The sequence below is a fragment of the Lemur catta genome, chromosome 9 (genome assembly GCF_020740605.2).
Source record: "Lemur catta isolate mLemCat1 chromosome 9, mLemCat1.pri, whole genome shotgun sequence".
NCBI classification, from domain to species: domain Eukaryota; kingdom Metazoa; phylum Chordata; class Mammalia; order Primates; family Lemuridae; genus Lemur; species Lemur catta.
Window position 1 is genome coordinate 56,796,690 of NC_059136.1, and position 27,067 is coordinate 56,823,756.

General features: G+C 47.4%; 2 protein-coding genes across 10 annotated transcripts in view; one reads left to right on the forward strand and one right to left on the reverse strand.

The window, feature by feature from the left end:
• The window catches only part of NCALD (neurocalcin delta), a 367,660-nt gene extending 356,343 nt beyond the window's left edge, over positions 1 to 11,317 (forward strand). For all 4 annotated transcript variants that reach the window (XM_045561927.1, XM_045561925.1, XM_045561928.1 and 1 more), the window contains 2 exons: positions 4,996 to 5,101; positions 8,686 to 11,317. In XM_045561927.1, coding sequence (XP_045417883.1) covers positions 4,996 to 5,101; positions 8,686 to 8,783 — 204 coding nt within the window. In that variant the 3' untranslated portion in view covers positions 8,784 to 11,317. The remainder of the gene's footprint in view (positions 1 to 4,995; positions 5,102 to 8,685) is intronic.
• Positions 11,318 to 14,641: 3,324 nt separating this feature from the next.
• The window catches only part of GRHL2 (grainyhead like transcription factor 2), a 159,641-nt gene continuing 147,215 nt past the window's right edge, over positions 14,642 to 27,067 (reverse strand). For all 6 annotated transcript variants that reach the window (XM_045561934.1, XM_045561933.1, XM_045561930.1 and 3 more), the window contains 2 exons: positions 19,762 to 19,826; positions 14,642 to 17,658 (listed from right to left, as the gene is read on the reverse strand). In XM_045561934.1, coding sequence (XP_045417890.1) covers positions 17,544 to 17,658; positions 19,762 to 19,826 — 180 coding nt within the window. In that variant the 3' untranslated portion in view covers positions 14,642 to 17,543. The remainder of the gene's footprint in view (positions 17,659 to 19,761; positions 19,827 to 27,067) is intronic.

Sequence of the window (27,067 nt, forward strand, 5' to 3'; positions counted from 1 at the left end):
GTCTTATGTAAAGTTCAACGTAAAGGCAGCTTCAGACAACTCCTTCCAATGAGGTCTTTACTCTCCTAAATAGATAATATGAAGTTGCTGTGTTTTAGGCCTTCAAATTTTTTTTTTTTTAAGACAGGGTCTCACTCTTTCACCTAGGCTAGACTGCAATGGCATCATCATAGCTCACTGCAACCTCAAACTCCTGGGCTCAAGCGATCCTCCTGCCTCAGCCTCCCGAGTAGCTGGGACTACAGGCATGCACCACACATCCAGCTAATTTTTCTATTTTTAGTAGAGACAAGGTTTCACTATGTTGCCAAGGCCGGTCTCGAACTCCTGGTCTCAGGTGATCCTCCCACCTTGGCCTCCCAAAGTTCTGGGATTATAGGCATGAGCCACTGCACGTGGCCTAGGCCTTCACATTTCTTACCTATTCCAGTTATATCCAGGAATATATCTATCCAGGAATAGATAACTTTATTCCAGTTATCTATTTCTATATATCAAAACCAACCCATAACTTAATGACTTAAAACAACAATCATTTATTTAGCCCATGAGTCTGATATTTAGGCAAAACTTAGTGGGATCCCATCTCTGTTTCCTCTCTGAGTGGGATCCCGTCTCTGAGGTGGCTCACAAGTGCCTGGGAGCTGGAACAGCTGAGGCTCCTTGGGCCTCCTCCTATATCTCTATGTGGTCTCTCCTCATGCTCTCTCCTGCATGGTGCCTTCGGGGTGGCCAGACTCCTTATGTGGCAGCTCAGGGCTCGAAAGGTGCAGGTCCCAAGAAAGAGAACCACGCAGAGCTGTAGCTCCTTTTTGACTGGACTGTAGAGGTCACAGAGCGTCACTTCCCCCATCCACCCCCAGTAACAGCAGTCACAAAGGTCTCTGCCATCCACCAAGGCCTCCAGGCTCCAGGAGGAGGAGACCTAGAGTCTACCCCCTCATGGGGCAATGGAAAGGTTCTGGAAGATTGTGGAGGACTAGGAATACTGTTCTGTCCATTTTTATAAAATACAATCTCTTGCAACCCATTTCTAACAGGTATTCCTGCCTCCCCTCAGGCCCTCCCCCAATTCTAGTCCACAAACTATCAGGAAGGCAAATCTCAGGGAGCAGCATTGTAGGTTATCTATTCTGAAAAAGAGAGGAACAGAGAAGGCGCCCAGCTGAAAAGGAAGCCAGAGTAAGAATCAGTCCTGGTGCAGATAGAACTTTCTTGGGGTACTAGTTTCATAAACGGTTCACATATGCTTTGTTGAAAAACAACAAGGGTTCTGGCCAAACCAATTTGAGAAAACCTGGGTTAAATAGAGGTCAGCAGATCTCTTTACTGTAGGAATTCTCAGAATCTTTAATATGTCCATGTGCATCGTAGTGCTGCAAAAAGGGGATAAAGGAAGCAGTGTTTCTCAAGCTGTTCTGATGATGGGATCTCTCTGATCTTAGAGCATCTTGGAAAGATAATATTTCTTGGAAAATGCTTTGGGAAAAACTTCTTTACAGTGTCATCAACAGATGACTGCCCAGCCTTTGCTTGTATATATCTTCAGTGTCCATGGACTGACTTCTGCAGAACAGCCTGCCACTGTTCTGCCATTGGACACACCTGAACGTAAGAAAGTTCTTCTCATGTTAAGACTACCTCTAACTTCCCATAGCCATTCAAGTCATAAAAGGCCAAGTGCTGGGTTCTTTGAAATCGTAAGCTCCCCTACTGTGCAGGGAGTATGATTCCGTGTACGAATCTTTGACTTACTCATTACCTTTGAGGATCAAATTATCACAAAGGGAAGAATGCACGAAGTGGCTCAGTGGTTTCAAACTTCATTTTTAGCAGCAAAAATTTGGTTTTTTTTCCAAGTAAAATCTTACATGAAACCTAATATAAGAATGGCACTTCTTTGGTTGAAAAGGAAGTGGACCCCTAGTCTCCTCTCACCTCCCTGCTGTGAAGGTGCCTAGAGCAACTCGTGAGAACACTATGGAAGTATGAAAGTTACCCATTTAAGTTATTCTTCTGGCTCTGAATGGGAAAGTACTCATGCCACTCCACACATATAGATGTTAATCCTATTTTTAATGTATTTTCAGAAAAGGTTTTCATGCCCCGCCTTCCCTGGCATGTAATATCCTTCTAAGCAGGGTGCTGTTCTTTGTCACCTAAAAACTTCCTTGTACAGCTTAACTGTTCTTGCCCTTAGTCTGCTGTTGGAAAGCCTGGAATGTCTGGCTTCCTGTTAGAGGACCCTAAATTTTCTGATGAAAAGAGTCAGTGTGATTTCCTTCAGAGAAAAGCCTGTGTGTGAACTCTTGGAGTTGTGCCTGCCCTCGGTTACTCGCACAACCTTGGTCAGTGCAGATCTGAGTCCTTCCTTTTCGGCATTCCAAGAGCTTTCTCCTTCAAAGGAAAAAAGAAAGAAAAATATAGACCACGAGGAAGCTGGTAGGAGCCCTGGCCACAGTGGGGAGCTGTCCCACGCCCGCCTGGGTGCCCCCAAAACGCTGCATTTACCCAGAGACGAGAATAGGGCTCTTGGAGTTTAATCAAAAACAGGACACCCCCGCTAGGCCTCTCGACATTGCTAAAAATAAAGAAGGGAAGTAGCCTGGTCTCTTCACAGTTTAATCCCATTAAATTTTGGGAGGTGGGGGGAACTGGAGCTAAGAAAAGATGTGATTTGTTTCAGAAGGCTGTCTGGGTCGTTTCTCTTTCCTCTCTGGGCCATGCAATCCAGATTGCGAAATTCTAATACAATCAGCTGTCAGTCGTTGGTGCTGTGGGAAAAGGGAGCAAAGGGACAGACAATTCCCCAAATGTGGCTTTGCAAAGCAGTCATCCACGTACTCACCCTGGAGACCATGGAACGGTGGCCTCAGCTCCTTGCTCTGCTGTGGTACCACGTGTGCCATAGACCTGGCTTTGTAAATGATCCACTAATCCCTATCAGTGGGTTGATGCACATTTTAAAAAAAAATTTTAATCTGGGTGTCATGAAAGAGCCATCTGGAGATGTGAGCCTCTTAAAGGAGACCTCACTTCCTCCGCGACCCACAGTGTACTCAGACTCTGTGCCTGCTGCCCCGTTTACATAGATGCTCACGTCAGAGCCTTCTGACCCTGCTCATTGTGGGGAGAAGATGGCAGGTGGTTGGTTGGTTATTATATGAACGTATCCTCATTTCTCTGTACCAACCCCACTCCTTTAGCCTAAGGGCTGAAGACTAAAACTCTTTAAGACTCTATTGAGTGTGAGAACCTCCTCCTCTCATACACATTCCTGTGTTTGCTTGGGCTTTCATTTCTTCAGCCAAGCATGGTAAGGGAATAGCCTCACAGCTGATTTTGCATCAGAATCCCAAGAAGAGTTTCCTGGGCCTGCCTGAACCTTAGAGGCTGACAGTTCCGAGGTGTGCTCCAGACCAATGGATTTTATTTGCCCCCGGGACCCGGAGGTAGTCTAGGTGAGGGCTTTCATAACGACTATGAAGCCATTACTGGAATGGCTGTACCCATCTAAATGGTGCTCATTAAAAAAGAGGTGATTCTGATGTCCAATATGGTACCTCCCAAGTCTTTAACAGAGGATCAGTGAGATACAAAATAAGAGACAGTGCATCAGGCTTGTTGATAATTGTGCCTCACCACCTAGCACATACTAGACAATAAATAATTATTAAATAAATTATGAATGACCATTTTTCCACTCTGTGAACACCATTGCCTGCAAATAAGGGAATAGAGTTCAATTTGGGAAGTGAGTATAAATAGGTAAATCAAATTTAATGTCACTTCCATTTTTTTGTTGCTCATTGGAAAAATACAGATACCTGGACATGGTCTGTGAGTCCCTGGTATGCTGTCCCGACCTGCTGTAGGACCACATCTTGTGCCATGTGTCCCTGCACCACGTCGGCGTTCTTGCACACCTCCCACCCTGGGCCTCCACACGGTGTCTCCTTTAGTGTCCCTCTTCACTCCCACATTTCCCATTTGGAACCCACTTCCCCTCTGCTGCCTTCCTTTCTCTGTTCTCTCCAGCTGCCCCCGTTGCCCTCCAAACTCCAGAAATTTCTGGAATTTTCTGCCCACTCCTGGAGAAACCTACTTTTTCCAGAACTTTTTCCCAGGGCTGAGGTGCTGAAAGTGAATCTGATTAGCAAAGTCATGATCTGGGGATAGACGCAATGACTTTACATTTCTATTCCCCAGCAAAAACTACCTTTGACAACTGAGGCCTCCATGCAGAGGCCGCAGGCAGTTTCAGGACTGCTTGCGAAACTCCTTCTTGCCCATGAGATTTCACAGCTGTACCCAGTTGATCTCAGGCCCCAGATGGCATATTTAATCTAAAATTCAGATGGCAGGTTGTTTCCATCCCAGGGATACCTGGGAGCTTGCAGAGAAGGAATGTGGCCCCTTGGCACCTGCAGGGGGAGGAGCGTCTGGATGGGTGGGGGATGTCTGCCTGGGGGAAGACGCAGGCACTGCTTCTAGACCGTGGTGTGCTCTTCGTCCCTGAGGGGCCTCCGTGGAGACCACGGTAGACATCTGCTTGTCTCTCTGGCCTGAGGAATGTCACCTACAGCCTTGCTCCTCAAAGTGGGGTCCTCAGAACAACAGCATCAGGATCGCTTGGCAGCTTGTTAAAAACACGGAATCTCAGTCCCCACCCCTGCCCCGGCCCTACGCAATCAGATTCTGCACTGTAACAAGAGTCCCAGGGAATTCACACACACGTTCACGTTGCAGACAAGTCTAGTGGGTCTTCCTGCTGGTTGTCACTCCCGAGGGTCCTCACTGGACAAGAGTAAGCTTGCTGGCCTGGCTCCCACCAGGGACTGAGCCTCCATGTCCCCCGCACAACTCGGCAAGGACAAGACTGGGGCCAGAGTGGATGGGGACAGTCCCTCAGCCCTGCATTTGGGAGGTTTAACAATAGGACTATTGTGTGCCACGGGGTGTTTCTGTCTTACCACCATGTTCTTCTGTCCCCAGGCAATCTATAAAATGGTTTCCTCCGTAATGAAAATGCCCGAAGACGAGTCAACCCCAGAGAAAAGGACAGAGAAGATCTTCCGCCAGATGGACACCAACAGAGACGGTAGGAGGCTCTCCGCTTTGTCAGGTGGTGGCTGCAGGAGGGGCCAGGGGAGCTCAGGAAGGGAAATGCCACTCGAGGACAAAATCTCAGCCTCAGGGACCTGGCTGGAGACCGTTTATGAGATTGTCTCATCCTCCGTGCCTTCCAGCTGGGTGGGAAGAAAGAGGACTAGGTGGTTCCTAGAGAGCTAATCCCAGTCCAGGGGAAAATGCCTTATTTCTAGGCCCTTCTATCCTCCTTCTAGGTCATCTTCTACTAGGTCTTGTGGAGCAGGAATGGAGGGACCCAAGAAAGCATAGTTAGCACAGACCAGTCCTCGGGACAGGCCCAGGGCACGGCAGGCTGGGTCCCTGCAGGCCAATCAGAATGGGAGATGCTAGCAGCTTTCACCCCAGCCTGCCCAAGGGGTCTTGTTGGGGTCTTTTGTGCATGCTCTAAGGTGTTGGGTTTCCCAGAGACACATGGGGCTCCCTGAGTCACTGGGGGGCCAGGGAGGGAGTGGGGTGGCCAGGGGGGTTCCCACCCTGACGGTGCCACCTACCCTTCAAACCCAACAAATTGAAAAGGAAGTTCGGATTTCAAACTCGAGAACAGAAGGATTTTAGATACTGAGTTGCCGGATAGAATATAGAAGCCCAATTATCTTTGAGTTTCAGATGAACAAGGAATTTTTTAGTATAAGTATACTCCATGAAATATTTGAGATGCATAAAGTAATTGTTTACTGTTTATCTGAAATTCAAAGTTAATTGGAAGTCCTGTATTTCATTTGCCACATCTGGCCACCCTATTTAGATGTAATGCCAGAGGTTAAAGTGCTAAGCTCAGGGCCTGGTCCGTGATAGGCTCTTGCTGTTGTTACCAGCTCACTTGCTCTGCTCATAGTCGGCAATTCCTGTCCACGATGTGCAAATGCACCCACACACCTACCTGGTGCTGATCTATGGAACAACGGGAGGTTCTGCGGCAGAGCCAGCCTCTCCCTCACTTTGTCCCCACCCTGGGGCACCAGCTGCCTGAGAATCTGGGTTTGCACAGTACAGCCCCATCTGTTTGCTTTGTTTCCTCCACAGAGGTGCCATTACATCCTGTTGCCCCTTACATTTGATTGTTTGTAAAGACTAAACAAGCACAGGATTATTTTAATAGCTAACAAACTTGCTGATATTAAGCTGTAGGATTTGCTGGTGCTCCAGGGAGCACAGTGGGTTTATGCTCTGCTCTAGGTCCAGACACCGCTTTAGAATCGGGCTAAAGGGTGGAAGAAAATCAAGGCACGACAGGCTAAAGACCTTACTATGTGTTCGTCATAGGTGATGAATTAGGGTCTCTCCACTGGGACTCTGCTACGATAGGATCACAGAGCCCCGGCTGGGTTAGATTCCCGGAACGCAGCTCACTGCTAAGGTCCTGTGCTGCTGTCCGGGAAAGCCTTGTGTTTGGAACGAGGGCGGGGAGGGACGGAGAGCAGCAGAGGGAAGGAAGTAGGAGGAGGGCCTGTAAGTCAGTCCACAGTGGTCAGAGGAATCTTAGCCCAACCAGGAGACTGGCTACTTTAGCTCAGTGCTTGGTTTCTGGACACCAGGGCTGAGGCCACCTGGTCCCCTCCCTGCCTGGAGCAGAGCAGACCTCATGTAGCGTCTCCAGCCATTAGACTCCTCTTGCCTGAAGCTCTTGGCGTCTAACCCCTGGCTTGGAGAGGAAATCGTGGGGCCACAGGCAAGCCCAGCCCTGAAGCTGGAGGGCCACGTTGGAGGCGGGATTCGGCTGCCACCTCTAGCTGGCACCTCCCGAAGCCTACATCATAGAGATTCCAAGGTGCTCGGTGGCCGCTGCTGTCTCCTTTCCCTAGTGAGTGCCTTGCAAAGCCTCAGGAAGTCATCACCATTTTAACTACTACGTGGGTGGGGCACAGTTCATAAAAAATGGTCAGCACACAAAACCTAGATGGGACCAGCTCGACATATTCAAGATAATTTTTTTTTTTTTTTTGAGACAGAGTCTCGCTTTGTTGCCCGGGCTAGAGTGAGTGCCGTGGCGTCAGCCTAGCTCACAGCAACCTCAAACTCCTGGGCTTGAGCGATCCTCCTGCCTCAGCCTCCCGAGTAGCTGGGACTACAGGCATGCGCCACCATGCCCGGCTAATTTTTTTCTACATATATTTTTAGTTGGCCAGATAATTTCTTTCTATTTTTAGTAGAGACGGGGTCTCACTCTTGCTGAGGCTGGTCTCGAACTCCTGACCTCGAGCGATCCACCCGCCTCAGCCTCCCAGAGTGCTAGGATTACAGGCGTGAGCCACCGCGCCCGGCCTATTCAAGATAAATTAATGAATAAATCCGCGTCTTTCTTTTTCATGTAGATAAAGTGGGTTTGATTAAACAAGAACTAGGTTCTGGGGGGAAAGGGTTGTGGTTGAGGGGAAGTCGTATTTGTTGCTGTCTCAGGTGGGGGAACTCCCCTCCTGTCTGGGTTTGGAATAAATTGAGCAATGGATAGAGCTACACTGGAGGACATGGCCAAGCGTGGCAGTCCAAGGGCATCTGACAAACCCGCAGGCTGTGCCAGGCAGGGCAGGCCCGGTGCCTGTCCTCGGAGGAGCAGGCGGAAAGGAGTCCTCTCTGGGGCAGCTCCTTCCAGGGGCAGAAGGAGGGCAAAGCTGAGCAAAAGTGCCCGGCAATTCCTCCCAAATTTACCAATCAAGTGAGCTGTGTCACTCCCAGGGACAGGGTAGGCAAAGAAGCAGCACCAGGAATGGGAAAAAGTTCTGTGGCCCCCAGCTCCTGCCCCCCCACCCCCTCCTCTCCACAACCACAGTGACAGAGGGGCCCTCCTGGAAGAGAATTCAGGGCGTGCTCCAGCTTGTGCGGGAAGGAACGGGTCACTGGGCAGGAGTGGGGCCCAGGCTGCCAGGTCTCCCTCCTCCAGCCCATCAGGGTAGGCAGAAACCAGGGGGTCTCCCTGTGACTCACACACACCCCCACATTCATTCTCCTGACCTGGGGGGAGGGGGGTGGAGGTGCAACTGTCCTCACGTGTTGCCTAAAGAACGAACACCTATGTCAGGGCTGCTCCCCGCAGATAAGAGGGGCTCTTGCAGCAAACCTGAGTCACTGAAGCGGGCTGAGGGGACCCACAAGGCCCCAGGAACACCGTGGGAATGGCCTTGGTGCTGGGAGGGCCCAGCTCCTTCTCATAAAGGCACTAGGGCCTCTCATCCCAAAATATGAGTGAGCCCCTCCAGGGTGCCTGGAGTTGGAAGAGCCACGAGGCCAGGGACCAAGTCAGGGTCATCCACCACCCTCTCCCCAGCCCCCGGGCACACGGTGGGCTCCTAGGAAGTGGTGCTGTGGTGCTGCGTGCACGGTGCCTGGGCTGGCAGTGCCACGGTGAGCAAGGCAGAGTCCCTGCCTCATGGGTCTTACACTGGAAAGAGCGTCAGCTGGGCTCCTCCACGGGACAGGTGAGTGCTGCGCGTCACAGCGGCTGTGAGGCCGTGGGCAGAAGGTGAGTGGCTGCATGGGAAGGGTGCAAGCTCACGCCACTGCCACCAGCCGCCACTCACCTGTCCTCTTGCTTCCTAGGAAAACTCTCGCTGGAAGAGTTCATCCGAGGGGCCAAAAGCGACCCGTCCATAGTGCGCCTGCTGCAGTGCGACCCGAGCAGCGCCGGCCAGTTCTGAGCCCCACACCCACCGACCCAAGTGTAGAGCTGCTTGTGTTCCCTTCCGATTCTCCTTTTTAATAATTGTTTGCCAAACAATATTGATGGTGATGCTGTCCCCTGTGCGGTCAGATGCGCTTTCCTCCGTGACGCCTTCAGCTTCTTTTGTCGTGGACGCTTCGTGGGAATGCCCAGAGCCCCAGCGTGCTTGTGGGGAGCATGGACAGACTTCGTGGTGTTTGTTGTTTGAGGATTTTTAATTGTTACTATTATTATTTTCTTTTGATTCTAATGTCTATCTTCTAAAACCTAAGACTCGGGGTGGGGGCGGCAAGAGAAGGGAAACCCATCCAGCCCAGTGACTCCTCTGTAAGTTTGAGGGGCTTTTGTCTGAAAGACAGAACTCCCTGCCTGGGCCTGCTGTCGCACACGCGTGGGGGTGGGGGGAGGCACCAGAGGCTGCATTCCCCAAGAGCAAGTCACCCTCTGGGGCGAGGCTATTAGCAGGAGCTGGGACGTTCCCCCATGGGCCCACTCCACCCTCCTCCCCAGCAGGCTGTAGTTTCTAAGCTGTGAACATTTCAAGGTAAATGAGTAGAGGAGAGGAAAACGGTGGCTCAGCTATTTTTTCACAGGTTTACACTAGTTGAGCTAATGTGAGTGTCTTTGGAAATTACATACAAATGGTAACATATTCCAAAACCAGGCCCATCTTGTTGCCTATTGTGATTTAAAAAAAAAAAAAAAGAAAGACTGCTGTATATAAAATATTGGGTATTGCAGACCAAATTGTTTTGCCTTGTTTAAATGAAATGCATGTTTAGTGAGCACTAATACAATCTTATTCCAGAGACTGTTTTTAGTAGCTTATTGTGAAGTAAGCCAACTACAATGAATGTCTATGTCTTGTTTTAAAGTCATATCTGCCTTTGCACAAATGTACCAATCAACAAGTATATTTTATATATTCCATAAAAGTACAAAAGTAACCCTGCCTAGGGCCCGACGTTAATTTTGAGTGCCCTTCCGGAGTCGCAGTGCTGGGAGGGCAGGCGACAAGCAGTGTGGCCAGGACTTGTGCAAGTGGAGCGCCAGGAGGTTGGCCTGGATGGGAGGGGTGAGGCAGGGGGTTCGCCCACCTGACCCAGCAGCCCGATGACAACATCAGATTGGAGGCCTGGTGCTTTTCTGAGCAGGTGGATACCGTAGGGACTTGAAAAATATAGTGTCGATTCTTGGGAATTCCCAATGGTTTAGTCCATGTGTATGGTTAGGGAGCCGTGTCTGGAACATTCGCTTTGACACGCCCCCAGTGGCCCTTCAGAGAGTCAGAGGTTGGGTTGATCTAATTCATCGTAAAGGAGACATGGACTAGTGGGTCTGTGGTTTCCAGGGCCCACTATGGAGAACCCTAGATTTCTGTTTCCAGAAGTGACAGCACACACTTGAGCTGCTGTTTGGTCTGGCGACCTCATATACATGGATTTGAGTTGCAGGCTAAGAGTAAAACTTGCTGGTCACGGGCAAGTCACACTCTCACCAGCAGTTGGTATGAGGAGGCCCGGACGCTCAAGGATGTTGATGGGGAACCTGCCCCGAGGGAAGGCAGAGAGGTCCCAAGTGGGCCTGTCTGCTGCCAAGCCACCTGCTGTAGAACAGGAACAGAAAGGTAAACATCATAACTGTGAGGGAAATGTTGCCGCGTCCATTCTAACCTCCAGGTTCCTGTATATGACTGCAGTCTGTTCTATCTGGTAGCAAAAATCCAAATTTGTAGAGTGGACCAAAATGAACCAAATTTGTAGGAAGACATTCTGAGACCTGGACTTGGTAACATAATCTCAGTCTTCCCCTGAGTGTCAGTTCCTCATAGTGAGTGGTTCCAAGACTTGCCAAACTCCTCCACAGGCTGAGTGGTAAAATGTTTTTGAAAAATAGAGAATTAACCTACGTCATGAAATACAGAGGGGGTGAGGGGGCCCAGCACACCCTATTGGTGTCTTCAGGAGTCGCAGCCACTTTCTCCTGCTCTGCATTGAAGTCCTCACTCCTCCCTTTAGTTCTCCTTTGATGGATACAATCAGCTAATGACCAGGAAACCTGCCTGGGTCCCGCCCTTGGTCATGACGTCTTGTTGAGCTAGACCCACTCCGTTCCCTAGAACCTAGAGCTGGGGTGAGGCAGAGAAGGTCTCCAGCTGTTCAGGAAAGAAAGCAGAGCCAGACGCTTGGCCACTGCACGCCGACGCTCCCAGAATGTACGCAAGCAGCCCTCGTCCTGGCCTGCGGCTGACCCTGCCTGTGTCTTCTCGAGGACTGGTTTTCTCCTTCTCCTTCCCAGGAAGGCCCTTGTACGTCTAATCCAATGCACTCGTCTGGCCCAGGGACTCCACGACACCCAGAGGCGGAATGCCTAAAAGTTTGGGTCACTCCTGTGCTGAGCTGCTCGTTGTCATTTCTGTGTTCAGGGACCCCTGGAAATGGTCTGTTCTGACCCAAATAAAGCCAGCCTGTGATGTCCAAGGGACTGGAATAAAGTGGCTTACGACCTGAAGGATTCTACAGAGTGCTTGACTGTTCATACCTCGTCTGGGGAAGGGGTGCTGAGGGTGCTGTCCCATCCCATTGGTATGCCGTGGGGGGACTTTCCACAAGTGGATTTAATAATATATATATTTATAAATCATATCATATACAGTGGCCACTATATCCGTTGCTTTTGTGTAGCTCTTGCCTGGCATTAAAGCGTGTTTATTGTTTAATATGATCGTCTGGAACATGGGATTTTCATGCCTGAACTGCAGCCCCAGCTGACTCTGTGCGTAGTGAGGCTCTGGGTTCTGATGCTGGCCTCCTCCTGGGTGGTGTTTCTGCCCTAGAGAGACACAAGGAACCCAAGTTTGGGGAAGGGGCGGGGGAGGACACGAGGGGCTGCTGAGCCCAAAGCCCTGTCCAGAAGCATCCTTGGTCTGCGTATGGGCATCTTCCCTCCCTCTCATCACAGTCTTCACTTTCTTCTCACCTTCCCTCCTTCCTGAAACCCAAGTGCAAGCATGAGGCACAATGGAAAGAGAAACTGAGGCATCCCCCTTCAGGGGGATCTGGGTAAGCCTAAGGAAATTAATGCCCTCTTCTCCCCCATCTCGGCCTCTCAGCCTGGGCCGACTCAATGAAAAAGATGACATGATGCAGAGCTACACCCTCAAAGCCAATTCAGATCAAGGTATTTGGTTTTTGTTGCTGTCACCGGCCTTGCCTTCAGCACAGGAGGCCATTAATGTAGAAAAGGGGCTACCGACTAACCTGCTTGAGTGTCAGCTCCAGCAGGTGTTCCATGGGCCAAATAGCCCGGTGTGGGGGTTGAGCTGGCCTGGAGACAGTCTTCCTACTGCACACAGCCGGTCTCCATGGGCCAGCGATGGCCCTGCTGGCCATGAGTATGGAGCATGAGTGACAAACACCAAGGCAGATGGTGGGAAAGTGGCTAGGGGCCTCCCACCTGAGCAGGAGCCTGCACACCTGCACCCTGGTCACTTCTAGCAAAGTTCTAGCCCTGAGGCTCCTATTTTCAGGGCGTTGTCTTAATGCCCCAACCCAGCTGAGCTCCCTCACACCCCGGTCAGGCATGGAGGGTACCCGCTGAGGAGTCCACGTGTTCTCTCAGTCAGGGTAGAGAGGGAAGCACAAGAACGTCGTTTGGGAGAACCGGAGATGCTTCTCACCTCTCGTCTTTGTCAGGAGTGTGCTCAGCACTTTCCCGAAATTTTCTGGGTTTTGATGTGGCTGAAGGAACAAGAGAAAAACCACTGAGTCTCGTATTTTCCAAGTCAGCAGAATGCCAGTGGCATCCACCCAGAACAGGAAAACTGTTGCGCAGGGAAAAGTTGTTCAGGCTGAGGGTATCATCGAACCATCTGTTCATTTCAAGCAGGTTTCTCTACTGTCGAATGCTGACCACGTGGCCGGGACGTGGGTCCTGGGCATTTGCTGTACTGGGCGTTAAGGTGCAATGCGTGGCCCCAGACGCCCCTGCGGACACAAACCATGAGTACTCTGAGAGCTTCCCGCAGCGTAGAGCTAACTCACTTGGGCAGCTGGGAGGGGCCAGGGCCTCAGGGAGGGTTATTTCATGGATTCTTTTCTCAGCACTATTCCAGGAAGTGGCTGGCATTTTAATAGTTCTTTAAGAGAAATGGGGGCAGCTGGGCTTGCCAACCCTGGTTAAATACTCACCTCTGTCACCAGCATGCCATCCTCGTGAAGACAGATGGACAGCCCTCAAGATGTATCTTTCCAATATCAGTATTTAATCACTTCACTGGGCTCACATGGGGTGAGTGGTGACCTAACACACAACCAAGCACTAAAGTCTTGGACGTATTGGGGTGGGTGGGGTGAGGAAGGGTATTAGCAAAGAAATAGGAGACGAGCTCACTGCCCAGCTGGTGACTCCTGTCACAGCTTACGCCTCTGCCCCAGGGCAGAACAGGAACCTGGTTCTTTCCTGAGCGGTGCCCGAGGGCTGTTTGCCTTTGATACCTTTTCACCACCCCCTTCCCTTCTTTTGTTGCTTCTGGTTGACCAGGGGTCCCCACTGTAGAATTCCTGGGTCCCCAGAATTACCCCACATGCCCATTTACAGGAGCTCAGAGAAGTGTAGGAACGAGGGACCCCTGGGGACAGAGGGGGTGCTGTACCAAGGTGATGGTCTGGAAAACTCACTCGGGGAATGTCGAGTGGAGCCTGAATAAGTGTCTGTTTCAAAGGGGGTCGAGCCGCTCAGATGTTCCTTCAGGAGAAGCTGCTGCCGGCGGTGAGCTGGTCATGAGCTTGGCTGTCACACCTCTGGAGCCACTCCGTGGCCACGCTCTCCCTGGGCGGCTCCTTGTCAGTGACTGCACATGGCGGGGCTGTTAGACTGGCCCTTCTTACCCACAGTGGGACGCCGCCGTGGGCAGCCTTTGCCTGGGGCCTCCCCGCTGGCCTGAGACTTTCTGCCTTGCAGGCCGGCCCTGCCTGCTTCCCCCGGATCCTTCCCGTGACTCCCCTCCATAAATCTCCTGACCTCCTGATCTTACCTCGGCATCTTCATCTTGCAGGACCTGAAGCCACATGGTGCCCCCCCCACTGCCATGGACCCCCACATCTCTCCAGAAGGCTCCTTCAAAGAGCATTTCCCAGCCCCTGGCCCAGGCCCAGAGGCCGCTGGAGAGGCCGCTGGGTTGAAGTCAGGGGAGCCTTCCTGAGGGCAGATTTTTAGCCAAGATTTGAAAGCTGTGGGCAGGGACAGACAGAGAGAAGGGGAGTGTGGAAGAACACAGAGATGCCGCTCGTTTGGAACAGAGCTGCCCCTGGGAGATGACAGCGGATGGTGGCTAAAGGAGGGTGGGCAGCCCTCGGGGGGAAACCCCCACACACACTGGGACAGCGCATCGAGGGGTTCACATCTGAGCGACAGATGCAAGGGAGCCTGTGGGTTCCAGGGCAAGAGATTATTGTGTTAAAATTGGAGTCAGAGCCAGGTGGTTCTAGTCTCTAGGTAGAGGCTGGCTCGGACGAACCAGGGGAGCAGGAAGCGTTTGTGGGAATTAAGGGCGGGTGAGTGAGCCTGGGCTGAGGAGGGCAGAAGGGAACCTCTGCCCGGCCGGAGGGACTGGCCGGAACACTGCCCCGGGGCGCCTGCCACGGTCACGGTCACGCAGAGGCCTCTCAGCGACCTTAGCTTCTTCTCACTGGACCCTGGGGTGGGGCACGACAAAGTAGCTTTAAGAGGAAATGCCAGCTCTGCTGAAGGTGCCAGGGGAGCCACAAAGAAACTTCTTTCCAACCAGGCAAAGAGCCCAACACTCACCTCACAGAAAGCACCAGATGCTGCTGGTTTAGTCTTCTGTTATGAATATTTATTTTTTTCTTAAAAATGTACAAAAAATAAAATAACTGTATTTATAGTTTATAGATTCCCCATCTCCCATTTACAAAACTATTAAGTTACATTTACCTTTTCTTTTTTTAACAGGAGAGCAAATTGTACATACATCAATCTCCCTTGCTTGTCTTTAAGAAAGGGCTGTTCATAGAATTTGGCACAAACCCTCTATTTCTGTTGCATTTTCATGATTTTAAATAAGAAGGAAAATAAATGTTTGATTCATTTCACGCTTCCTAAGTTTCTGGGCTGGGACGTGCCTTAGTCTTTTGGGAACCAATTCCAAGAAGACATCTGACTGCAATTTTCTGTTGGTCCCAATTTCCGAACACCTGTAAAGTCTGAACAATTTGGGGATGTGTAAGACAAACACTTGCTTCACATGTCCCCCGTCTCCCATGGATTTAAAAAAGAAAAAGCTTATTTATTTGAGTGTGATTAAGTTAAGGGACAACAAGGAAGAGGAGGCAAGCTCTCCAATCTTCCTGGAGTGTTTTTGCTCGGGATATTTTGCTCATCAAAGCTCTGCTAGTACACAACGCAGGACACCTCAAAGCTGAGCCAAGGGCGCTCCGGGAATGCAGACGGGAACAGGTCAGAAGGGACGTGGCACTCTGCACCACCCTTCGGTGGCACTTGCCTCATATCCTTTGTTCTGGCAATGGTCGCCACAGTGATTGCTCAGGGACTTAGGACAAATGCAAAACCATCTCTGCTTCATCTGCCTTGGGGCAGGACCAACAAACAGCTTTCCAAAGAGGCTGGAGAGAGAAGGGTGGCTAGCCTGGGTCAGGCTGCCAAAACTTTTGTCTTTTCCCTACTCTGGAGTCCTAGCCCCCAGCCCAGTAGTATGTGCTGCTACATCTGCCAATCGCTGTTCCTAACCCAAGGAGCGCGGGAAGTGCATAGTACATATGTATTTCCAACACTGAACTTGTCCATCTTAGAACACAGCCCCACTGGTACCCAGGGTGGCCCAGGGTACGGCTGTCGGCACAGAGGAGGGGACAGCCTGGAGCAGAGCTGAATACGGGATGCAAACCTTGGGCACCTCAGGAAGGGGTGCCACAGAGGACACACGGGAGGGCACCCCCTTACCACCATGCAGGGATCTTCTTGGGCACAGCACCTGCTCTCTGTTCCATCCAATTCCTCTGCAGCCTCAAGGGGAAACGGCTAAGCTAGAAGCAGCCCCCCCCATCCTGCTCTGGACCTCAGGGGCAGACGGGGGAGCACGGGGAGCCCTGAGAGAAGGGCCTCCAGGTGAGACACAAAGTGCTTTACAAACAAATCTCGTGGAACCCACCCTAGAGCTGGGGCCTTGGGTGCAGAATGTGTCTGGCTACCAAAAAGCTAGTGCTCCAGCCTGCAAGGGTGACTGCAGACCCCTAAACCACCTACCTGTCCCCTCAGAGAGAACATGGCCCACACAGTTCATCTCCCGTGATTGTTTAGGGGAGTGTCTTTCTCCTCTTCATCTCCCAGGAGCAGGAGGACGCAGCCCTCTCTTCCCCCTCTCCTCCTGTGTGAGGCAGGATTCCGAGGGGCCAGGGCTCACGGTGCATTCTCGCTCACTCTCCTCCTGAAAGCCCAGCACCCAAAGCCAGGCAGATAATCCTCTCTGTCCGTCCTGAGGCCCGCGAGGAAGGCCTGGCCTGCCGGTTCAGAGCTGCGCTGTTGGCACGGCTCTCAGAACCGCAGTTGGGCGTTTAAGGGGCCACGTGAGATGAAGGACATGCTTGTAAACTGTGAGGCGCTACACAGTGTCCCGGGTTCTCAGGATAGCCTGCAGCAGGCCCCAGCGACAGGCGCCTGATGACAAAACCCCTACAGAGCCTCTCTGGAAAGCGCAGGCAGTGCCTGATGCCCAAGCTGAGAAGGAGCAGGGACAATATGACCTTTCCCACGCGACAGCTCAAAGGAAGAGTCAAGCAAAGCAAATCAGCATGATATGCACATGGTGGCCTTGGGGAGAGTCGAGCCCATGGAGAGGGAGAGGAGGCTTCTCTGGGGACAGGGGACGCGTCCCTAGGCATACCTGCTGGAGAGTCCATCTTGGCACCCGTTGCAGCCACCTGACACCCCTTCCCTTGCGCAGCATGTCTCCTCAGCAGGCACAGAGGCCGAAACTCCTTACAGAGAACGGAGTCTCCAGGTATGTGCCTCCCCTAGGCCAGGGGCAGTAAACACGCCCACATACCACAGGTAAAATATATTATTGCAATATTATAAACACTATGTACATGCGAGTCAGGCATACGTCCTGTGTTAGTTACTAATTACATGGTAGCTCAATGTCTTCCTGTACAAGGCCTGGTGGCCACTCGCCGCCGGGAACCCCTGGAGGTATTTAGCAAGACAACCTTCTCCAAGCAGCCTGAAGGTTTTGACCAGTAGGGGGCGTCTACCTCTTACCCCACCTGTGACTACTGCACAGGGAAGTAGCTCATTTTGTCCAGCCACTCAGGGGATGTGGAGAGGTGAGAAAATGGGATGAGAATGTTTCAGGCTCTTCGGAAGGAGTGCTTCTCCTACACAGGGAACTCTGGACGGTCTCACTTGGAGCCAGCAGTGACTCGCAGAGTCCTGGCGGGCCTGGACCCCGGGCTCTGGAAAAAGGTGGGCAATAAATAAGAATCCACCAGGCCCAAGGCATCTTCCTGAGGGGCTCAGGCTTCAGGTCTGTGGTAGGAGCTGGTGGATGGGCCAAGCACACTGGCGGTCAGTGGGGCCTGTGCAGTCTTGTAACAGCAGTCGTGAGAGGGGCGAGATGGGTTTCTGGGGTCCGGGGCCTCCATCTCTCCCAGGGGGGAATGCACTGTGAGCTCCTGCCAAGGGGGTGCCAACCCCGGGCTCAGATTTCCATGAGCGTGATCTTGAAGCCTTCCACCATGCTCTCCATGTTGAGGATGAAGGTGTCCTCATTCGAGTAGTGCTCGATGATGTTGTCGTCCATGTTCACCAAGATGCTGCCACAGGTGGGGGTGGGGAGGGTAGAAAGAAAGATGCGGTGAGCAGTGTGACCCGTGCAAGCGAGGCTCCAGGTGGGGGTTTCTCTTAGCTATTCTCCTGCAATGGGGGCTGGAGGGGCATGGAGGGGAGAGGACACAAGGCAGGGAAAGACCCTCATTCTATTCTCTTGCCCCAAAAACCAGTTTGAGGAAAACAAAGCCTCAATTTCTCAGAACTAACATTCAACCTAACCCTCTTGCTTTATAGATTAGTAAACTAAGGCCCGAAGAAGTTAGGAGGCCCCAGATCACAGAATCAGCTACTGACAGAGCCAGGACCTAAGTAGTTAGGCCCCCTATTTTCATTAAACCATATTGCCTCCCAAAAATGCCGTATAAAAAACGCATTGCCTCTGCTCTTAGGAGGAAGACGAAACTAAACAAGAATTGCAGCTACCCTTTACTGAGCACATAATATGTGCTCAGAGACCTTGTATTTAGTCCTCATGGCAACCTTGAAGGGAGTTGTCTTCGTAACCATTTTGCAAATGAGAAAACGGAGCTCAGCAAGTTTAAATCATTTCCCCAAGTTCATTTAGCTAGTGGACAATTGAGCTTGGATTTGACAGTGGGTTGGCCTCACTCAGAAGCTCATGCTTTGCCACCTATGACCTACTCCTTGGCTATTTCTGGTGGGTTGAGTTTTGAGAAAACCCACAGCTTCCAGAATCTGCCCATGGCCTAAAGTCCTTGAGCCAATCCCATTCTTTGAAGTCAGACAGATCTTAGTATGAGAATGAAGAACTGACTCAATCATTTTCCAGATATGTGTCAATAGGAAGGTTGCTTAGCCTTTCAGAGCCTCCGTTCATTCTTCTGCAAAAGTAAGTACTACCACCCGGCTTTATAGGGATGTTGTTAGGATAAACGTATTTAGCACAGGGCCCGACACAGAGCTCAATGAAAGCAAAATGCTATCATCAGCACGTGCATCTGCACTAAGGATTTCTGCTTGGCAGTGATGGTGAGACACACTCAAATCTCATGGTCAAAGGAATAATGCACCCAGCCTATTACACTGACCTTGGAAAGAAGTGCGACATGCATTTTCGTGAGCTTTCCAAAAGGGCTCCGGTGGAAAGGGCGTCCTCCTCAACCCACAATCAACCAAGAGGCCCCACCACTCAGAAAGCCTGAGCATCCCAGGCAATAAATATCCTTTATGAATATGGTCCAGAGAGAAGAGTTTAAAGACCCGTCTTCTACTTTTTGTAGAAAAATAGCTCCAGAAGCTGAGTCAAGGAAGACCCTCTCCTGGCACCAAATCCAGCTCCTGTAGCCACTACTCTTAGACCCTCGCAGGCAAGAAGCCCATAGAGGGTGGTAGATAACAGAAAGTGGGAGCTAAGACTTGAGCTTTGAGGACACAGACCTGGGTTCGAATCTGTACCCTACTTACTGAACATGACACCTTGGGCAAGATGTTTAAGCTCCCTCTGGCTTAGTTTCCTCATCAGTAAATTAGCAATAATAACAGATTCTACCTCATAGAGCAGTGAGGAGTAAATAGAGGAAAGTGTGTAAAGCACTTAGCAGGGGACCCAGAACCTACTAAACACCCAATAAATAATAGCAATTGTTCTTAACAATGAGAACAAGCAGGTCCAATGATCATTTTAGAACATTTTGTTAATTACCTTGGAAGAATTCCCTATGTCCTGAACCATTTTTTATTCCTACTGTGCCACCCTGACGCCAGCCCCTAGGGCTGCAAGTGATTCCCTATAAACTCCACTCTCTGCAGAGGGGTGACTTTGCCATTCTCCCCAGCATCTTCACCACCTCCAGACCCCTCTAGTCCACCTGCTTATCCTGTCATTGGAATAGGCATCTCAGCTGACGTCATGACAATACGCTGTCGTCCTCCCTCCCTCTCATTAAAGATCTTCAAAATGCACTGCATTTGCAAGCTCCTCTGCAATCTCTTGGAAGGACAACACACAATTTTTATGAAAGGTACCCAACAGAATGAACAAAACACAGGCATCTTTTTTTTTTTTTTAAAGGCATCACAGACTTAATCTGACTTAGAAGTGAATTTAAGCTCAGTTTCTTTCTTACCCTTTTTTGCTTTTCTTGTAAAGCTTTGCTATCTTCTCCACAGGCAGCCCATATTTCTCAGATATCTGTAACACCAATAACGAGAAGGCAGATGAGCATGGAAGGACTTCCACATAGAGGCAAAGGAGAAAATTCCAATTTCACTCTCCTGGACATTTCCCGGGGCACAGGGTGCACTTCACTCCTGAGTAAAACTCTCAAAACACTCACTCACAAGGCTTTCCCTTTGGATAGACCCTAAATAGTTCAACAAAAGATTCAGCCACAAGGGAACTCAATCTATGATAAAAGTGGCATTTCAGATCAATCAGAAAAAGATGGACTCTAATCATGGTGTTGGATTAACTAGTAGCCATATAGAAAAAATTTAACAACTTAAGTTGGATCCCTTCTCTACTCCTTATGCCAAAATAAATTTCAGATAGATCAAAGATTTATATGCAGAAGATGAAACCTTAAAAATACGAGAAGAAACTATGAGTTAATTATTTGTATAGCTATCATCTTAAAGTAAGGAAGATGTTTCTAAGCAAGACATGAAACCTGAAAAAAAAAAGGTTAATTAAAACAACACAGGATTAAAAGTACCAGTATTGCAAAAATCACCATAAAAAGCTAAGGACAAATAATGCACTAGGAAACATTTTTGCAACACAAATGAAAGACATGGAACTAACTTCCTCAAGTTAGAAAGAACTCCTGCAAATCAAGAAAAAGACTAACAATCCAATGGGGAAAAAAGAAAACAACACGAAAAGCAATCCATAGGAAAAACATATAATCAAACACTAAGTATATGAAAAAATGCACCACTTCACTCATAATTTAAAAATTTTAAGTTAAAGCAATAGTAGGATATTAACTTTATTTTTCAGACTAATAAAAACCAAAAAAAATGATAATACAGTGTCAGAGTATGAGAAACAGCAACTCTCATATTCCATAGATGGGAGAGTAACAAGCTTAACCCTTTTGGAAAGAAATTTGGCAGAAGTTATTAAAATGTAAAATGCATATTTCCTTTGACCCACAGATTCCATATCTAGTAATCTGGTCACTCAGATGTATGCAAATATTCTCAAAGCATCACTGTTTATAATAGAGAAAACTGCATATAACAAATATCCATTAAACACATCTTGATATTTTCACAGTTAAAAACCACATGCATGCTCATTAAAAGAAATGTGGGAAGCCTATATGAATTTACATTTTAAAAAATCCTTATTATATTAAGGGGAAAAAAACCCAAGTTGCATAACAGTGTATATAGTGTGATACCACTTCAATTTTTACAAATATATATGTGTAAGTACATAGAAAATATTAGAAAGATCTACCAATCTATACTGGCTACCACTGATGAATGGAAACAAGAGATTCTTTTATTAATACTATTTAATATTTACTTTGTACAAGTCTGTACTGTTTATTTTATTTTTATAATGATTGTGTTTCACTTTTATAAATATAAAGTAGTAATAGTTTAGAGATGGATTCTGGGATGATCTGCCCTAAATGTTTTTCATGTCTCTCCATTCCTAAATCAAATCTACCTGCCCCTTCAGAGCTCAACAGCTCACAGGCTAGGGCAGGGGAGGTTTGAGACTTAGATTCCTGGCAAGTCTAGCAGAGGCTAGAAAGAGAGGCTGAAGATCTCTAGAGCAAAGTTGAAAGAACTTTGGATCCTGGGAAGAGCTCATTCTACAGAGAATCACAGATTCTCACCCTTCCATCCCTTCTAACCTCCAATAAGCCCGGATGGAACAGAACAGATAGAACAAGGGCCAGGACAGCAAAAGAAGACTGGGGTGGCAGCCTGCCTGCTGCGTACCCTGACCTATCACTGACGGGATTCCCCCACAGCCACACCTGAGCCAAAATGGGCCGAGTATGAAAAATAACACATCCAAGGAGGCGCTGTAGACAGAGAAGAAAATTGACAGAACTTGTGTTGGAGGCATCCATTTGAACAGAACATAAAAGAGCACTTAAGAAGAATCTAAAAGATCACTGGTGAAGCACTCATGTGCAAAATTCTGATATACAAATATGATCATTGAACTAAAAAAATGTAAAATGTCAGCAAATAAATGGAAGGGTAGGTGGTCAATTCAGCAAACCAAATAGTGTTAGGAAAAATCAAGTTGAAAAACAATCTCAAAGGGCAAAGCAAAAATACATAGCACAGATGGAAATTATGAAAGAAAAGAAAAGAGATGTTGAAGAATAGAGGCAGGCTGTAGAAGATGTGAAAATCATCCCAGACGAGAAAAAGGAACAGCTGGAGAAGAGGAAATAATTGAACAAATAATAGAAGAAAGACTTATGTTTTTAAATAGGAGGAGTATCCCGAATCTCAGGACAGATCAATGAAAAAACACGCATATGCCTGGCCACTCTGCAAAGTGCCAGATCTCCAAGTATAAAGAAAACAGTTTGGAACCTCCTGGATGGATGGAAAGAACAAGACCCCCCAAAAAGGATAAAGGTGGCTTCAGTCTTCTCATCTGCAACACTAGAAACCAAATGACAGTGGAAGAGCCCCTAAAGACTACAGAAAAAAAAGGCTTCACCCCATGAATCCTATACACCAACAAGCTATCCCTTACTTCTGGGGATGACAGAACAGTCTCTAAGAAATGCAAGGGTTCAGAGGGTGTATCATCCAAATATGTCATTTGAAAAAAATACAGTTGGCCCTCAGTATCTGCAAGTTCTGCATTTATGGATTCAACCAACTGCATATTGAAGATATTTGAAAACAATTAAAAAATTTTTAAAAATACAACAATAAAAAATAATAGAAATTAAAAATCAATACAGTATATAACAATGATTTACATAGCATTTACATTGTATTAGGTATTATAAGTAATCTAGAGATGATTTAAAGTATAGAGGAGGTTGTATGTAGGCTGTCTGCAAATAGAACACCATTTTTTATCATGTACTTGAGCATCTGCAGATTTTGGTATGCGGGGTATGGTGTCCTAGAACCAATCCCTCCACGGATACTGAGGGATGACTGTACTTACAAAAGAACTACCCAAACGGCAAACGCATCAGAACAGAGACTAGGCAAAGGGGAAGAAAACAAGCATAAACTAGAGTGTACACATGGTTACATGAACTGAGAGTGTGAAATATAAGTGCTAACTAAGGATTCCTAAAATAAAAAAGGACATAATGCAAAGAAAAATCTAATCATATCCTAGAACAAAAGTACTAAACTATTTCTGCAAAATCTAGAAGTTGGGAGTTTGTGGGGATGGGCTAAACATTTCAATGGGTTCATCCTAGTGGGAGAGGAAGGGAGAAAAGAAGCTCTAAAAGTCACATCTTACAGAGGGAGTCGGGGAGGTAGAGGGTCTTGGTAGGGGAATAATTGAAATTTTGTTTTCAAATAATAGAGAAGGAGAGATTGAAAAAAATTAGGAAAAGTAAAAATAACTTTCAAATTAAAAAGGTAAAAAACAGTAACTTAATCCAACTGGAAAACTGAAAGTAAAAGTAAGAGGAAACCACAAAGTGAAATAAATAACAAACAAAAAGATGGAAGAAACGAAGTCAAGTGTGTCAGTCATTATGCCAAGTGAGAATGAACTTCATTCTCCCAGTAACAGCCAGAGTAGCTGAGTGGGTAAAAAAGAAAAGAAAAAGAAAAAAAGAGGAGGAAGAGAAAGGAAGAAAGCCAGCTATATGCTGTTTAACAGAAAAGCTCTTAACACAATGTGGTAAATAGAGAATGACCAATGGGTGACCATAGCAATCAAATGCAAATAAAAGGAAAGGAGGAACCATGAGGGGAATATTAGACAAAGTATACTTTAAGGTCAATGGGTAAGAACAGACATGATATAACGAGAAAAGGCACAATTTATGGGAAACCTATAGCAATCATAAAACATTATGCATCGAGCAACATAGCACTTAAGCAAAAACTATTACAGATGTAGGAAAACCTTGAAAAATGCAATTATATTGAGAGGTTCCAATATACCTCTTTTAGAATTGAACAAATCTAGTAGATAAGTAAAAAGTTGAATAATACAATTAATATACTTAACATAATAAAACACACACACACACACACACACATATCCAAACTTTACATCTCCTAAAGGGACTCTCTTATGTCTTGGGTAACAAAGATACACCACATTGGATCATAATTCAATAAAATTAGAAATAAAAATTTTAAAAGTTACCAGAAATGTTTAACCTCTTGGAAATACTCCTATATTACCTTGGCTATATAGTAGCTCACCCTCTCTTCCTTAGAAAGTCAAATTCCTTTAGCAACTGCTTGGTTAGATGTTATGTTTTATCTGTCTAAATAACACCAGCAAGTTTCCTTGAACATCTTTAATGCTGTTTTCAAATCTGATCAGACACTCAATAATGTAGGGTTGACATTGCTTTCATCCCTCCTCGCCCAAAGCTCCCTTTGGGAGAATTTAGGCTTTCTTTCTCTCTTCCTCCCATGCCTGGCACCCACACAATTTGTCATGTCTCTTGGTGTCCTTCCTTGCACATGTAAATCAAAAGGAAATTGCCAAGGTGAGCTGATTCTGCACCAAGGGCTCAGAGTGAAGCAGCTTTGCTAAAGGCATGAAGGGAAAAGGACCCAGGCATAGCCAATTCTCAGGAGAGAGCTCATTACCTTCTCCCTTCCCTGGGGTTCTAGAACCACTCAGTCATCAGAGCCGATGCACAGAAAAAAATGCTTGAATAGCAACCTGCTTCCACGTCATTTATAGAGCTGTCATTTCCTCGGCATGGTTGGTCTAAGCTTCTTAACCTGGGGTTTACAGGTGCTCAAAGAATATGTACATGAACTTGGATGGGGAAAACACTCATCCTTATTTTCACTAACCTCAAACTGGAATTTAGCATTTCCTTCAATTACGAAGGTACAGTAACATTAGAAGTAGCAGTTTCTTTGTTATAAATGGAAATCACAGATATTTTTATGTCACATTAGAATTCTGCAGATATTTCAAAATATTGATTATACTCATTCATCATACTTTGAAATTACAGTAGTTATTACTCCCACCCACAGATCATGATATTTAACGCATGAATAAGGAACACATATTTCTATATCACAAAGCATGTTTTTTAGTATTTAGATGACTGCATATCAATATAATTTGTTTTCTTTGTAAACCTATGTAATTTATTTTATACATTTAAAAACATTATTCTGAAAAGGGTCCATAGATTTCACCAAACTGCCAAAAACATTCATGGCACAAAAAGGTAAGAACCCTGATAAGCATTCTTTGCTATATATAACTGCTTGCTGTGTACTTGGAGTCCCTAGAGACTATGTTATTTATATCTAATTATCATTTTGACTTGCTTGGTCTTTAAGACTTGGGTTTTTGAGGTTTAGTGTCACTTGGAACCTTTTTTTAAAACAAACTGAAAAAATAGAAACTTTTTTCTGCTCAACATCAAGCTCATATTTTTTAGCCCCCCCCCCCCTTTCTGAAAAAGAAGTGAATCTCATATTTGGGTTCTCTCTTTTCAGGGGTATGACTCCCTGCTCCCCAAAGTACGAACGAAAACACCTTAGCTCACAGATCAATTGGTAAGAGTCAGAAGTAAGCAAAGGGCATAAAATCTGCACAATTACAGTTTCTACTTGGGTGAGCAGGGAGTAGCAGAAGCAGCACAGCAGTGGCTAGCATTTATTGAGTGCTTACTATGTGCCCAGCATATAGGCACAGAGAGCTCTACATCTATTAATTTGCTCACATCATAGCAATGCAATAAGTACTTTCATAAGCTCAGTTTCTCAGATGAGGAAACTGAGGCTTCCGGTCATTAAGTCACTTGCCCAGGATCCCTCAGCTAGTAAGTGGCAGAGCCAGGATTTGAAAGAGAACAACCTGGCAGGTGGCTTCAGATTCTGAACTCCTAGGGGAGGAGGGCATATGTTGAGAAGGCTCGAGAGCAAGACTCACAGACCTCAGCCAGTACCAAGGAGCACCTGGCAAAGGTGACACTTGTGCCTCCAGGAGGGCAAAGTCCTGCTCCCAGTGCAGCCTTCAGTGGCACAGGCAGCTTATGATGCACCACTCTGACATGGTGTTCCCGGCCTCCACGCAAGCCAGGGAGATGTTCTCTGCCAGACTCAGAACCCTGGAAAGTGAGACTGTGCAGGATGTTATGTAGAGGAGGCGGCCATCTGCTGGGGGTTACAGAACATTCCTCCGCCTGGGGGCTGGATGAGATCACCCATGCAACCCTCCCTTTTATGCATGGAAGACACGTGCTACATAGTAGTGCTGTCAGAACAGAGTGATTGGAGTGCTTGTGTTTTTGTGTGTGTGTGTGTTTCAAGTCCGAACTGAGTATAACTCTTTTATAATTTTAAAAAGTGCCTTATCAATATTTGTAAGGATTCCCAAAGCTTCTGTGGTACCCAGAAGGATCTTAGGTCTTAGATGCATCTAATCAAGGTGTCATTAGTGGTGTGATGATCTGTAATTTTTAGACTTTTACTTTGTGGAAAGTTCCCTTTGCCCAGAAACCTCAGGTATGTGACAGGCAGAAGTTAGAGATTCCCACTGATTTTCACCAATTTAGGATTCAGTCTGCCTTCTCTAGAGACATCTAACAGAACTGCCTGCTCTGGAAGCCAATTAGTTTTCATTACTTTTATTTGGAGCTATATGCTCTTCAGCATGGGCTCTTAAAGTGCACGTCAAACAAGCAGGAGACTCTTGCTTTCAAACACTTCCTAGGTGGCTGCATTTGACCTGTCAAGAGAACCAGGGAGGATTCAGGAATCACCTCTATGTATGAAGGACTCAGTCAGATAAAAAGTATGTGCTACTGAGGCCATAAGCAACCTTTATCCTTGCGCACACTGGCTAGCTTCACAAAGACAGACCATCCCTAATCGTTTGGCTTGGAGGAATCTCAGTCTGCCTCTCTAGCTCATAGCATTAGTCAGCTGCTCTGTGTGTGTGTGTATTACTGTATATATTCATATATAGTCACTTACAGAGTATTTCTATGTGCAATTTTAGGTACCATGTATACTAACTCATTTAATCCTCACACCAACCCTATATCCCATTTTATTATCCTCATAATATTATCCCATACTATTATTCTCATTTCAGAAATGGGGACACTGGGGTATAGAGGTTGAGTAATTTGCACAACCCAGCTGTCTGTGTGGGATCAACCACTACACATACTACTTCTTGCCTGATGGCTTATTATTGACTAATCTCTTTTCCTTCAGTCATTGTGAACCATGACTTGGGATGTTTATTCTTCT